Source organism: Falco cherrug, chromosome 14, assembly GCF_023634085.1.
Source record: "Falco cherrug isolate bFalChe1 chromosome 14, bFalChe1.pri, whole genome shotgun sequence".
Taxonomy (NCBI): Eukaryota; Metazoa; Chordata; class Aves; order Falconiformes; family Falconidae; genus Falco; species Falco cherrug.
Window position 1 is genome coordinate 119,101 of NC_073710.1, and position 13,043 is coordinate 132,143.

General features: G+C 46.9%; 1 protein-coding gene across 1 annotated transcript in view; it reads left to right on the forward strand.

Annotated features, from left to right (window-relative positions):
- The window catches only part of EDC4 (enhancer of mRNA decapping 4), a 36,133-nt gene that overhangs the window by 17,888 nt on the left and 5,202 nt on the right, over nucleotides 1-13,043 (forward strand). Inside the window, exons 16-25 of the mRNA XM_055726713.1 lie at nucleotides 1,014-1,102; nucleotides 1,917-2,070; nucleotides 2,749-3,212; nucleotides 4,875-4,976; nucleotides 5,969-6,121; nucleotides 7,503-7,539; nucleotides 8,510-8,690; nucleotides 10,631-10,786; nucleotides 11,540-11,655; nucleotides 12,317-12,482. Of these exons, the coding sequence (XP_055582688.1) occupies nucleotides 1,014-1,102; nucleotides 1,917-2,070; nucleotides 2,749-3,212; nucleotides 4,875-4,976; nucleotides 5,969-6,121; nucleotides 7,503-7,539; nucleotides 8,510-8,690; nucleotides 10,631-10,786; nucleotides 11,540-11,655; nucleotides 12,317-12,482 (1,618 nt within the window). The remainder of the gene's footprint in view (nucleotides 1-1,013; nucleotides 1,103-1,916; nucleotides 2,071-2,748; nucleotides 3,213-4,874; nucleotides 4,977-5,968; nucleotides 6,122-7,502; nucleotides 7,540-8,509; nucleotides 8,691-10,630; nucleotides 10,787-11,539; nucleotides 11,656-12,316; nucleotides 12,483-13,043) is intronic.

Below are 13,043 nucleotides of genomic sequence, written 5' to 3' on the forward strand. Positions count from 1 at the left end.
CATGGTTGTCACCACAGCTTGAGCATGTACTGGAGGAGCCTGGATGAGGATAGACAGCAGAGGAAGATGGGCAGAAATGGAGTTTATGCTGACTTGACTAATGAGAGTGAGCCACCCTGGTGACAACTTGGAGAACAAAGAATAAATTAAAATCCTCCTAACGGTTTTAATGTTGCTGGCAAAGTTGCTACATGCAGGAGTTATTTTTGTGCCTGAGGGTGGGTAGCCTTCCCAATGCAAAGATGTCCCAAAGGAGCAGAAAGATGGTTGCACATACTGTTTGCTACAAGGAGCACCTTATTCTGTAGTTTAAGCTGTTTAGTTTAAACCTGGCACTTCACTGCTACCTGCTTCATGGCAGGCTTTTTCCTGCTGGACCCAGGACCTGGGAGCACTGTAGGGTGGACATCGCCCTGAGTTCACTCTCTGCTGTAAGCACTGTCAAGTGTAAGAAGCCTGGCCACACTGGCTTTCCCAGCTGAGCACTTGTGTGTTTATCTTGGTGTTCTCTGTAGGTGTTTTTTGGTAGCCAGAAGCAGTAGTGGGGGCCAGCATATCCCATGTGCTCTACACTGCTAGCCAGCTAAGCTAGAGGCATGATACCTCTTCCTGTGCATTGGAGCATTCTACTTCCATGCATCAGTCCAGCAGTGCAGGACCTAAACCCTATACAGACTCTGGCCTCACAAGTGGCAACAGACCTTGACCAGAGCAGTCAAGGTCAAAGAACGAAGTGGGGACCTAGTGCAGAGCCCTGCAGAGTGCCACTTTGTTTTGGGAGAGCAATTCCTCAATAAAAGTAGTCATGGTCCACGTGATGAGGATGTATTGGGGTTTGCCTTTGACCAGCGTCTAAACACCCTAGCAGTACAACTTGACCTATATTTTTTTTTTTCTATTCCTCTTCACCGAAGACTCTTCAGCAGTTCTTTTGGAGCCAGCGTTCTCAGGTGACGTTCTGCTGTTGGACTCTTCTGTCACATCCCGACAAAAAACTGTGTGTTTTCTTGCAGATCGCTGTATCTCCAGGCAGCAGTGTTAGTTCCCTGACTGCAGTCACAGCCATGAGTAGCACTTCTGTCGCAGACGCCTCCATGCCCAGGTAAATAGCATGTATGTTAAAGAATATATCTGCAACTGAGCTGATACAGCCCTTCAGGGTGGCGTGGAGCTGTAGTGTATCTTGTAGGAGAGGAGACTGTAACCAGAGTTAGAAACTGGCCTGAGTCCCAAAGTCCCTACACAGGCAACTGTTTGCATCTCTAATGCAGCTTTTGGAGCGTGCCTGTTGTCATTCAAGGGGCCAACAATAGTGTTTCATTTGTGCCTCAAAGGGTTTCTCTTACTGCATCTCAGTTTTGTTGCTTTACATGCTTCTCCCAAAGGGCTGTCATTGTTTACAGGTAAGAGAACACTGCAGCCACCAAGGACAGGGAGATAATTGGGACTGTTAGGAAAAATCTTACTAGTGTCACTAGTGGGTTGGGCTGCCTAACCAGTGAAAACTTCACTTTGGGGGGCTGGGAAAAGGACAGAGACCTATCCTGTAGTGTCCTCGATCTCCCTAAACTCTGTACAGTGTGCACTGAAAGTATAACCGGTCCCTTCTCTCACTGACGCTTGGAATTCCAAGAGATTGCGATGCCCCTCTCTTTTTGTGTTTTTTGATTTGGTGGGTGGGTTGTTTTTTTTTGTTTCCACCTGGTATCTCTTTGGGCTGGATGGGGACTAGGAGATGCAGGTGTTAGTTGACAGGGAGTAGCTGACTGTGGTGGAAAAAGCAAGGGCTTGAAGAACACTAGTGAAGTTTGGGTTGGGCTCCTCCTTTGATCCCATCTCCTCACCTCAAGTGTTTGCTGCAGGTCTGTATCACTGGGTTGGCCTGCTTGATTTTTTTGTCTATCTGTTTCTTGCAGGCCATCAGAAGACTTGACCGTGAGCCCCAAGATGCAGCTAGACACCAGCCTCACGCTGAGTAGCAGCAGCAGCAGCCTCCAAACTAGTCCTAGGAGCCATTCAGTTATTATCCCAGGCCTCCCCGACAAGCTAACACCAAAGGCGCCTGTTCCAGTAAGGCTCCAAATGCTGTTCCCTTCCTCCTCCTTGTGGGCCAAGGGACCTCTCTCTGTGGGCCTATACAAGCTGAAATTAGCCTTACTTAGATGATATTAACAGGGCTAGCGCCTGCCCTTTGGAAAACACAGATGCTGGCACTGATCTGCAGCCAGGTTTACCCATGTTAATGGAACTTGACCGTGTGTAAAACAGTTGCTGAAGACTAGACAGCTCTAGCTTGTGCTGTCGTTGTCACTGGTTGAACATGGTCAGCCTTTGTGTTAGGAGACAGTGCTACCTCGAAAGGTTTCTTCCTCCTTGTTGGTCTGACGAGTCTGAAACAATCATTTCCCATTCCTCAATTTTTCTTTCCAGGTGTAATGTAAAACAGGTTATGACCAAAGCTTGAAATTGAAATAAACTTTTCAGTCCAGGAGGTACTCAGTGTTAAACGTAACATTTTTCCCTCAAAGAGAAGGGATCCTGAAGCAGAGCAGGGAGGTAGAACTGGTGTTACATTTTCTCTTGGAAGTGTGTTCAAACTAGCATCAGCTGAAGTGTGTTGTTAGCACAGGGGTCACAGGAGGAAAGGATATGGCTGGCTGTTTCCAGAGGTGGTTGGTGTAAGATACCAGGGATTCTTGGGATGTCTCCACGTTACCCTGAAGGCTCTTATTTGATTTTTGTATTCAGGTCACACCAGGAAACCCCTCTTTAGCACTGGAACTGCAGGAGGTGGAGCCCTTGGTGGTCCCCCAGGCGTCTCCCACCCGTGAGCGCTCGCCAGACGTCATTTCCTCTGCTTCCACAGCTATGTCCCAAGATATCCCAGAGATTGCTTCCGAGACCTTGCAACGTAGCTTTGCAGCAGCTCCGTCTGGGCTCCCTGCAGAGGTGCTGGAGCCCAGTCACCATGCAGACAGTATGGCATCTGCTGCCTCAGCCTTGCATTTGCTGTCTCCGAGGAACCGGCACAATTCAGAGCACAGCCACCACTCTTTGGACATGCCTCCAGTGGAGGTGGACAGACTGAATGCTCCATCGTTACTGGAGACTGCTTTAACTCAGGAAAATGCATCTTCTGACAGTGTTGTGAGTCAGCCATGGCCAGCAGCTCCTGACATAACCAGAGAAACTAGGAACAGCATGGCAGACAGGTAGGTAATCACTTGGGTTTGTCTTGCTTAGGGCAATTTCTTTGCACTTGCCAAACTGATAGCTTGGTGAAAAGCTCTTGAGGTGTGATTAAACCAGAGCAGTCCTCCATCCCTCCTTTCCTTGGAGGATCTGGTGATTCAGCCTTCCTGCGTGCTTGGTCTGCGTATGCTGTGTCCTGAACTTCCTAGGCCAGCTCTAACAATTTCTGCTCTCTCATATCCCTTGCAGCATAAAGGATCTCTGTTAAGAAGGTGAAAAGTCTGCTTTATTGACCTTCTTGTTCACCTGGGAATGGACAGTTGAGATGGGATTTTTTTATTTTTTTTTTTGTACTCTGGAAATAAAAGCAGTACAAGCTAAAATCTGCCCCAGGGTGATGCGTTCCTGCATGTTTTTGATGAAAGGAGTCAATTGGCACATAATTGACAGGTTAATTATAGCTTAATTGTATATCTCTCTTCTAGGATTGGCTCTGTGCAGCTAGCTTTTTAAATAAAGTGCTTTAAAAGTCGGAAAATGAATGGCAATATCGCTTTGGAGTAAGCATGCAGAACAGTGCAACATCACATAGGCCTGCTTACCAGGAGCAAACTATTACACTGGAGCAGTGCTAGGATTCATCACAGAATTGGTGTCCCTGTCCTGTAGTGGGACAGGAACAGCGAGATACATCTGGCGTCTCCAGAGTCTGTCCGGGCCAGCACTGTATGCACCATGACAGCCTGCAGATACCTTCCTTTTCAACAGGACTAGCAGGCTGAGAGAGTTTGAGGGACAACAATGATGACCCAGGGCTGTTCTCTCACATCAGAATTGCAAGAGAAAGGCCTCACCTTGTGCCTCCACACCTGAGGATGCTGCTTTAGGAAATGGTCTCAATTCTGATGGCTCTGGGGAGGGCACCGAGGCTCTGTCTCTAAGCAGTGTTTTTGCTTTTGCTCATAATTTGAAGTTGAGAAAATGCTTTTATAGGAGTTCGCAACTCCCCTCAATCCCGCTCTGTCTTTGAATTCTTCAGGACTTCTCATAGCAGAATAATCAGGTTTGATATCTCTGGATCTGAGAGGGGTTTGGGCTGTTTTTTGTGGGGTTTTTTTACATTCCAGCTCAATCAAGCCATCAGCCTAGGTGAAAGTAACAAGTACTCACTTCTGTCTAAAGATCTTCCTGCAAGCTGAGTTCAGATACACCTAGTTTACAGCTTGGAAGCACATGCAATTTGCTTTCAAATTTGCACGCTTCCTCAGACACTTGAAAGAACTGAGAAGCACTGATGACTTTTGCCCCAGTGATCAGTATTACTTGAGGAAAAACAAACTGGAGATGAATGCTATTCACTGAAGTATGCTGTACTGCCCATTTTGAGTAGTGGCTTACCTGTCTTGCATGAATGTCTGCTTGGGGATTGTTCTTGGTTATGCATAAAGCATGGCTGAGCTGCTTCTCCCTTCTTAAGGCTCCTGGGAAAACACATGGAAAACTTTTGAATGTTTAGCACTTCTAAGCAACACTTGCTGCTTTCTGGATCCATGCAGATAGTTGTGAGTTTGTTTGGTTTAGACCTTCTATCAGGATCCCTCATGAGAAGTGGAGTGAACAAACATCCAAGCCAAATGATACTTTCATGACGGTATTTTCTGGGCTTTTTTCCCCTCCTCTAGCCCAAGGGATGAAGTTGAAGAAAAGCACAAGAGCTCTTCCTATCATCGACACAGCTACCACCTGCTGCAGCATGACAGCCAGGATGCTAGTGCAGAACAAAGGTACCAGAGTGCTCAGCCCCCTCTCTCGCCCTGCATGGACTCAGTTCAGGCTGCATTCGTGCTTCTGCCCCCAGCAAGCCTTCATGTGTGGGGTGAATGTCTTTGCTTTGTCTCCTGACTTCATGTGTTTATGCAGTCCAGCTTCTTCCGTAATGTTCTGATGACTTCAGCTGATCATGAGATTGGCCTCTGAGCACTGTCAGATTTACTTTCTGTAGGGAAGGGTTTAACTGTGCTGTTCCTAAGAGTGGATCAAGCTTGGTTTATTTGCCAGTGAAAACCTATTAAGGGATAAGTTTCCAAATACCGTGCCTTAAATAAGGTAGTGAGGGTATCTAAGGAGTTAGCTGCTTGCTTTTGACACCTTTGCTCCCTCACAAGCCATCCTAAAGTTCTTGTGGGCACATTCTGTGTGCCTGGCAAGCTCAGCTCTGTTTGACAGCTGTGGGTTCGTTCATAATCCACACTTAAATTCAGACTGAAACGTGCAGTCTATGTTGGATGGCTGGTCAGCAGCTGAAAGACTCCAAGGTACCAAGGATCACGTACTTCCTAGGCTCAGCCTGAACTCTGTTCCCATAATACTTGCTGCATTAAGTGCTTTCTGTCTGTAAAGCTGTAGGGAGATGCTATGCTCGAGTTCCCTGCTGGGTCAGCATCACGTCCTAGGGCTTATGTGCAAGTGTGTGTATGCAGTAAGAGCAGGCATCATTCCACTGCACTGCCTGAGCCATAGTTGTCCCTAATGCAGAGACCCTTCCAGTCTTGTTACGCAGTGCTTGAGCTCAGCCTGAGCAGACCTGGATGAAAACAGAGCAGCATGTGCTGAGCTCTGTGGAGGTCTCTGTGTTAAAGATCAATGTGGCAGGTGTCCTTAGCTGTGTGACTGGCCACGTGTGGATGAAGAGCAGAATGTGAACTCCCTCCCTTCAGTGAAGGCTAACACTGTCCAGTATTGCAAGTGATGTCTCTCCCCTGCTGTTCCTTCGTAGTGATCATGATGATGAAGTCGCAAGCTTGGCTTCTACGTCAGGCGGATTTGGTGCCAAAGCGTCTACGCAGAGGCTGCCTGTGAAGGACTGGAAAGCCAAGGCATCACCCCGGGCTTCCCCAAAACTAAAGCGGAAGGGCAAGAAAGATGACGGGTATGCCGGGCTGGCCAGAGTACAGGTGGCTGTGGGACCAGCTGTGCAGGGTCACAACCTCACATAGCCATTAGCAGTGAGACCAGGGTCTGAGGTTGGGCAACAGCCAAGTGCTCCCAACCCTCACCTTGTTTTGCAAATGGCAGTAACCCCACACTAAGTGTTACTGGTTACTCGGACTCTGACTGCCACTTGGGGATGTGGGAGTAGGTTCTGCACTATGTTTCCAGCTGGGAATCAAAATCCAAAATACAGCCTGGGCTTCGGAAGAATGTGTGGCAGGTAAATTGCACATTGTGGGGGGACACTGGATCCATTTGTTGGTTTCAGTGAAGGCTCCATTGGAACTGTGATGCTGTGAGTATAGCTTAACATGGCCTCCATTTCTAATTGGCTTCTGAACGCTGGCACAGTGCCCTTGTTTGACAATATGTATCATTTGTTACCTGCTTGCTGCCTTTGCTGTTTCTAAACGTGCCCATATGCATGTCTTATAACTGAAAACTGATGACTGGGAAGGTCTGCCCAGAGCAAGTTAGACCAACCTGTCTGCATTAATGTGAGGAGAGCAGCACAGCTGCACAGGGCACTCTCTTCTTGTGTTCCTGTAGCTTCGTGATTTGGATCTCTAGCTGTGCAGATTACAGCAAAGATGGCCTATGGCATTACGTTTCTTGTTGTGGTCCTGTACTATGGCGCCCAGAAGCTCTTAGCCTCTGAAATGACTTTCATTTTTCCTGCCTCAGTCCTTTTTAAGTTGCTGAATGGATGCTGTCTGGGAACAACAAGCATTTACTTTCCTTCTCGTAGCATTTGAGTATTCACATATCTGTGACTTTGATGGAAACGTGCGATATTAGTGGATCAGTTCAGTGTTTTTCTTTATTCTGCTATATATGCTGGAGTGCATAGTTTCTTCACCTTGAGAACTGGAATCATTCTAGATGATTTGAAGCTCATTAATTCTATATTTATTGAATGGGCACTTGGTTTTTCTTTGTGAAGTATTGGGAGACCTTCAAAAGCTGTTTGGCAAAGCCTTCTCTGGCTTTGAATGTGGACAAAACTGAAAAATCGGTGTGCACTGTTCTTTGTAAGGGTCCTCATTAAGACTTGGTTCAAGTCTCCTCCCTACCAAGGGACCAGTCTATAAGGACCTTCAGGGCCTGGGGATAGTGCAGTTGATGGAGTCACAATGCTGCAAGGGCTGGGATTTCAACACCTCCCCATCGCTCTTCGTGTTATACAAGGCAAAACAGAAGTATGAGCTGGAGTGTAAAATCTGAAGCAACTGTAAAATGTGTGATGTGTTTTAGCAGAAGACTTGGGTAATAAGAGCAGTTAATTGACATAATTGAGTTACTACTATTTTTATTTGCAGGGATGTGAACCAGTCACCAAGATCATCTAACAACCAGGTGAGTCAGAGCTGCTCTACAATCCATCCCAAGGGCATGATGCTTCAGCTCTGTTTACTGTCTGACTAAAGACCTGAGAGAAAATTCATCCCAGTTCCTTGAAGCCCCTGCTGTGCCCAAGCAGGAGCAGGCAGAGGTGCGGCTGTGCTGGGGCTTGGCATTACTCTGTTCTCTGACTCACACAGCAGAGAAGGAGCTGCTCCGTGCTGTCCAGACTGATGCTTCCTTCTCACCTTTGCATATCGATGTGCATTTCTGTGTTCTCACAAGCCCTATATCTAAGATGCTACCACTCATTTCCTCTTCCCTGCCAAGATGACTCGCATATGTCGGCAGCAGGGTAAACTGTTCCCAGCAAAGTAAGGGTCAGAGTGGGACTGGCTTGTTGGCATTCCGTGTCTCTGTTGATAGTAACTTCATATCTGGCAGAAAATGCTCTCAGCTGCGTTGCATACACTTCTTAAACTGTCCTTGATATGTGTGTGCCTCCTTCAGATACTTTGAGCAGGTGAAGAGACAACAGTTATAGATGTATACTTCTCCGGTTGTTTGGTTGTTCATAAGTAAGTGGAAAGAGCTGAAAAAGTGTTCTAGGAAACCTCCTTCTTACTCTACTGATTGTACAGCTCTTTCATAAGTGTTTGAGGTAGTTATTTACATTTGCAGGCCTAAACATACTCTTCTCAGTACCTGGCCAAAAGTGAACAGGATCTTTGAAGGGGGTCTTGAATCTAAGCAGTTAATATTTTAAGCAACCATTTATGAATTGCATGTAGAAACTTCATGTACCTTGCTTTATCAGTGTATTTCTTGGGACAAAAGTCTTAGAAATAGAAAATGAGGCCAGCTTAATGCCTGCTTTGTGTATTATGCTTCAGTGCTAGGCACAGGGGTTGACTTAATGCCCTGCAGAAAGCTTGACTGACCTCCGATCCTGTTAGACATGAATGCCTGTCCTCTCCACACATAGGTGACACCAGAGTTCCAGGACGAGCTGATGTGCATATTGAGGAGCCAACAGCGGGAGCTCTCTGACCTGCGTCAGAACCAGATGGAGCTGCTGCAGAGACTCACGGATCACCTTGATGCTATTCAGAGCTCCCTTATGGGCCACGTGGAGAGGGTGATTGACTCCCAGCAGGAGCAGGAGCGTATCCTTGTTGGCAAACATTGTGTGGCAGTTGAGGAGTGGAAGGCTGCAAGGCAGACTAGAGACATGAGGAAGGCTAAGAAAGTTCAAGGATCTTGGCAGAGTCGACTATAGGTGCAGTAAAACTGTCTGGCTGTGATATAACTATTTCAGTTCCTCTCAGTCCCTTTCTAAGGGCAAGAAACTCAGAACAGAGAAGAACTGACACTTTCCTCCATGCCACTAAATCTTCTAGTTACCCATTAAGATGCTAAGTGCCACAATGCTGGAGTAGACTAGAGGTGCACCAAATACGTTATCCTGTCAGTCAGTGGCCAGTTGCACAAAAGTAATTATGGGATGATCCTTTCCTTCCTTTCCTCCTTAAGGCAAGTCAGTACTTGCACCAGAAATAGCATCTGACTGCCATACTGCATAGCTGAATATAGAATTATCTTGTCTGTACCCATATATACATCGTGTGGTCCACAGGTTCCTTATGTACTGTCTGAAAATTACTTTCTTTTGGTGTTTTCAAACCTGCTATTCAATTATTCTTATTGGATTGTGAGTAGCTGGTTCCTGTACATCTTTTGCAGCACTGCATTTGGTCATGTTCCCCAAACTGAGCAGCTCTAGCCTGTTTCATGTCTGAAAGCACTCAGCTTCTGTGACATGACAATGATTTCTGTTTTCTCTGTTAATTGGTCTTGGGTTTTCCTTTTCGACCATCAGGCTGATGTGTTCATAGGCAATTCCGGTAGCTTTCTTCTGAAGTTTGGAGTCTAGAGCTATATTGTAATATTAGAATAACTTTTCCCTATCTGCACAGTTTTGTATCTGCGCTGAATTTTGTCAGCAGCTGAATTGTCCTTTCACTGTTTGTTTTGCTGGGGTTTTTTGGTCTTGTTTTTAAGATGCACGTGCATCTCAGTGTTTGTGTGTCAGCTCCTTCAAGGAGCCTGGTTGCTTCATGAGGTATGACTAGCTTTTATTAAGCCTGGGTTTGCTCCCATGCGCTGTATCGCTATGTTCACCAATTCCATCCTGTAGAAGCTTTTTTTACCAATTTGCTTTTTATGGATATTGAGCTTCCTGGTTTCTGTAGGGTCCTGATTTGGGCTGGGAAGAGGTTAATTTTCTTCATGGCAGCTCATAGGGTGGTACATTTTGGATTTGTGACCAAAACAAGTTTGATAACTCCCTGATGTTTTTTGCTGTTGCTAAACCCTGTCCAGGCCTTGTCTGTTTCTCACATTGCTTCACCAGCGAGCAGGCTGGGGTTGAGCAAGAAGCAGGGAGAAGGCACAGCTGGGACAGCTGACCCCGACTGGCCAAAGGGGTGTCCTGAACCATATAACATTGTGCTCAGCAGTAAAAGCTGGGAGAAAGGAGGAGGAAGAGGGGATGTTTGGAGCAATGGCGTTTGTCTTCCCGAATCACCGTTACATGTGATGGAGCCCTGCTTTCCTGGGGAAGACTGAACACCTGCCCATTGATGGGAAGTAGTAAATGAATTCCTTATTTTCCTTGGCTTGCAGCTTTTGCTTTACCTGTTAAACTGTCTTTATCTCAACCTGTGAGCTTTCTCACTTTTACCTTTCCTGTTCTCTTCCCCCATCCTGCTGCAAAGTGAGTGACTGGCTGTGTGGGGCTGAGCTGCCTATGGAGGCAGTTAACCCACAATACATAGGGAACACTACTGCTGAGCTTCTTTTAGCTGTTTGGCTTTTCTGCCCCAACTTCCAGAGCTCTTCTCTCACCCTGATCACTTGTTTAGGAGCATGCTGTTCTTTACAGGAATGCATCAGCAATGTCATTAGACCTCTCTTTCACCAGAGCTGCAAACTTGCTCTTAACTCAGCTGTTGGAGGCGAGGGTAGCATCCGTCTTTGTGGACAGGAGTGTTGAGAATAGAGAGGAAATCTGTTGTTTGTGCTCCTTAACGTGCCTTCTCATTAGAGAGAAGACTAGACCGAGCACTGACAGAAGGACAGCAGCGCAATGGGCAGCTCCAGGAGCATCTGTCTCAGCAGCTCTCTCAGTCCCTTTCCACTGCTGTGTGCAACCGCCTGGAGAGGACCATTCGCGAGGAGATGAAGAAGACCGTACCCCAGTGTGAGTGTTGCTGCCTAGGTTTTGAAGGTGGTTCCCTACAGCTAGCCCCGTCAGGATTGTAAGCGTGCTGTGTAAAAGTGTTGGCACTATATAAAGTAGGAGTTAGGTTACGTGAAGTCTAGTTACTGCACTTTAAATTGTTGTGGGCCCCACTGTAATCTGAGGAGTTCTGGTTTGGACAGAGTATGAGGCTCCCACGGGGGATGCCCTTCCAGAGACCATGGGTCTGACCTTCCAGTATAACCTGTAAAGTTGCTAGTTTCTGTTCAGTGCAGAAAAGCAGAAGAGGCTAATGAGTTTGGAAATGCTGAGACTCATCTGGAGCAAACTTAAACTTGTCTTTGCCCTTCCTTGACATACTGGCAACAGTCCATGTAAGGAAACATTCAAAGAAATGCTGGTGGGAAAGCCTTCTGCAGCCATTCATGTCCACCCTTCTGCTTGAAGCAGGGCTGCTCACTATTATAGATCAGGTCAGCTGTGACTTTGTTGGGGCAAGTCTTGAAAACCTTCAAGGCTGGAGATGCCATAGCCTCTCCAGTGACTTCCACAGCTGTACCACTTTCCCAGCAAAAAGTTTTTCCTGATGTCCAACCTTGGCTTCCCAGGGCAGAGCTTGTGACCATTGCCCCTTGCTGTGTCATATTCAAGAAGAGTTTGACTTTTTTTTTTTTTTTTCTTCTTCTTTTGGGGTGTTGAAGTGGGACTCTAGGCTTAAAGGTGCAGCTTTTGACATGTCCATGTTGTGCCTAGGCATTTCCAAGAGCATGGACCCTGTCGCTGGCCAGCTAAGTAACACTATTGCTGCCAAGCTCACGACTGTTGAGGGGACCCTGAAAGAAAGTATCACCAAGCTAGTGAAATCAAAGGTAAGGAGAACCAGACTGTAACTTTTCCTGGGGACATTGGGTTGTCATCTGTCATCTGGGTAGCAATTCCTTACACCTCTTCCCCTCACCTGTATCTCCTGGTAAGGTTAGAGCCAGTGGTCAAAGCTTTTTCCTGGTCTCATCAGGAGAACAAACTTGTTGGATACTCCCCTGCCCACTTTGCTTCATTAGCCCTTTCTTTCATTTACCAAGTTGTTAATTTTCTACTAGAGAAGAGTTTCTCACTACAGCCAGGGCTTTTAGGGCCAACTCCTTCAGCCAGGTTGTGAAAGTTTGAGCTCCCCGCTCCATTCTGCATTCGTACTTTATTTAAGGGAGCAGAAGCTGGTTATGTACTTTTGCAGGGAATGGTGGATTGCAGGAGGGAAGCAGGGGAAGGGGAAAGGAGCCATGCCTGACTGTGCCACCTTCGGGAAATGGTGACGCTCTCAGGCAGCCGCTCAGCAAGCAGATGTTCTGCCTGCTGTGGTCATGGTGCAGCCCAGTCAGTGGAAAGAGCTGAGGGAATACACACTTGTGACACCGGGCTGTCCTTATCTGCTGTGGGTGTGTTGCAGGGACCAACAGTGTTTGTTCACATCTTTAGTCTGCAGCAGGCTGTTGTTAATTTCCTGGAATCTCTTCTGTGTGCGCTTGTAAGAACCTTACAGATACCGTGGTGAGGGCAACAGCCGATACCCTGCAGGGGCCGATCCAGTCAGCTTACAAGGAAGCGTTTCAGAGCGTTGTGTTGCCAGCCTTCGAGAAGAGCTGCCAGTCCATGTTTCAGCAAATCAATGACACCTTTAAGCAGGGCACACAGGAATGTGAGTAGGTTTTCTTTTGAGTTTTCTCTGCACAGCTTATTTGCATTAGTGGCTGACAACAAGTTGGCCTTAGGTCTTTGCCTTTCAGAGTTTCACCGGTAACTCTTTTTAACCTCTTAGCCTGTCTGCGTGCTCTGTTTCACACTTGGGCAACGGAAGCAGAAGTGAGGATATTTTTGTGGGTGGTGCTGCAAGAACAGGGCTTCATCTCTGGTCTTCATTGTCCATGCAGCAAAACATTTGGCCTCATGCTGTGAATCTGTGACTTCATTTGTTGAGTAGTGAAGCCCAGCTGTAGCATTACCCCATCCCTACATCAGGAAGATGACTGATGGAGAGGGTAGCACTTCTACAGCTAGGCACTCAGCTCGGAGGGGTGATGAGTTGGGGAAGGTTTAGAGAAGGGTATGGGGGTGATCGGAGGTTAAATAGTGGCTGAATGGCATAGGCCTGGTCAGGCTGGAAAGAAAAAAAATAAAGAAAATTGTACACCGATGCACTGGAGAAGATCTTTCCTGTTCTCAGGCTTGGGATCCAGTTCCTTGGCCTTCTGGGAGGCCA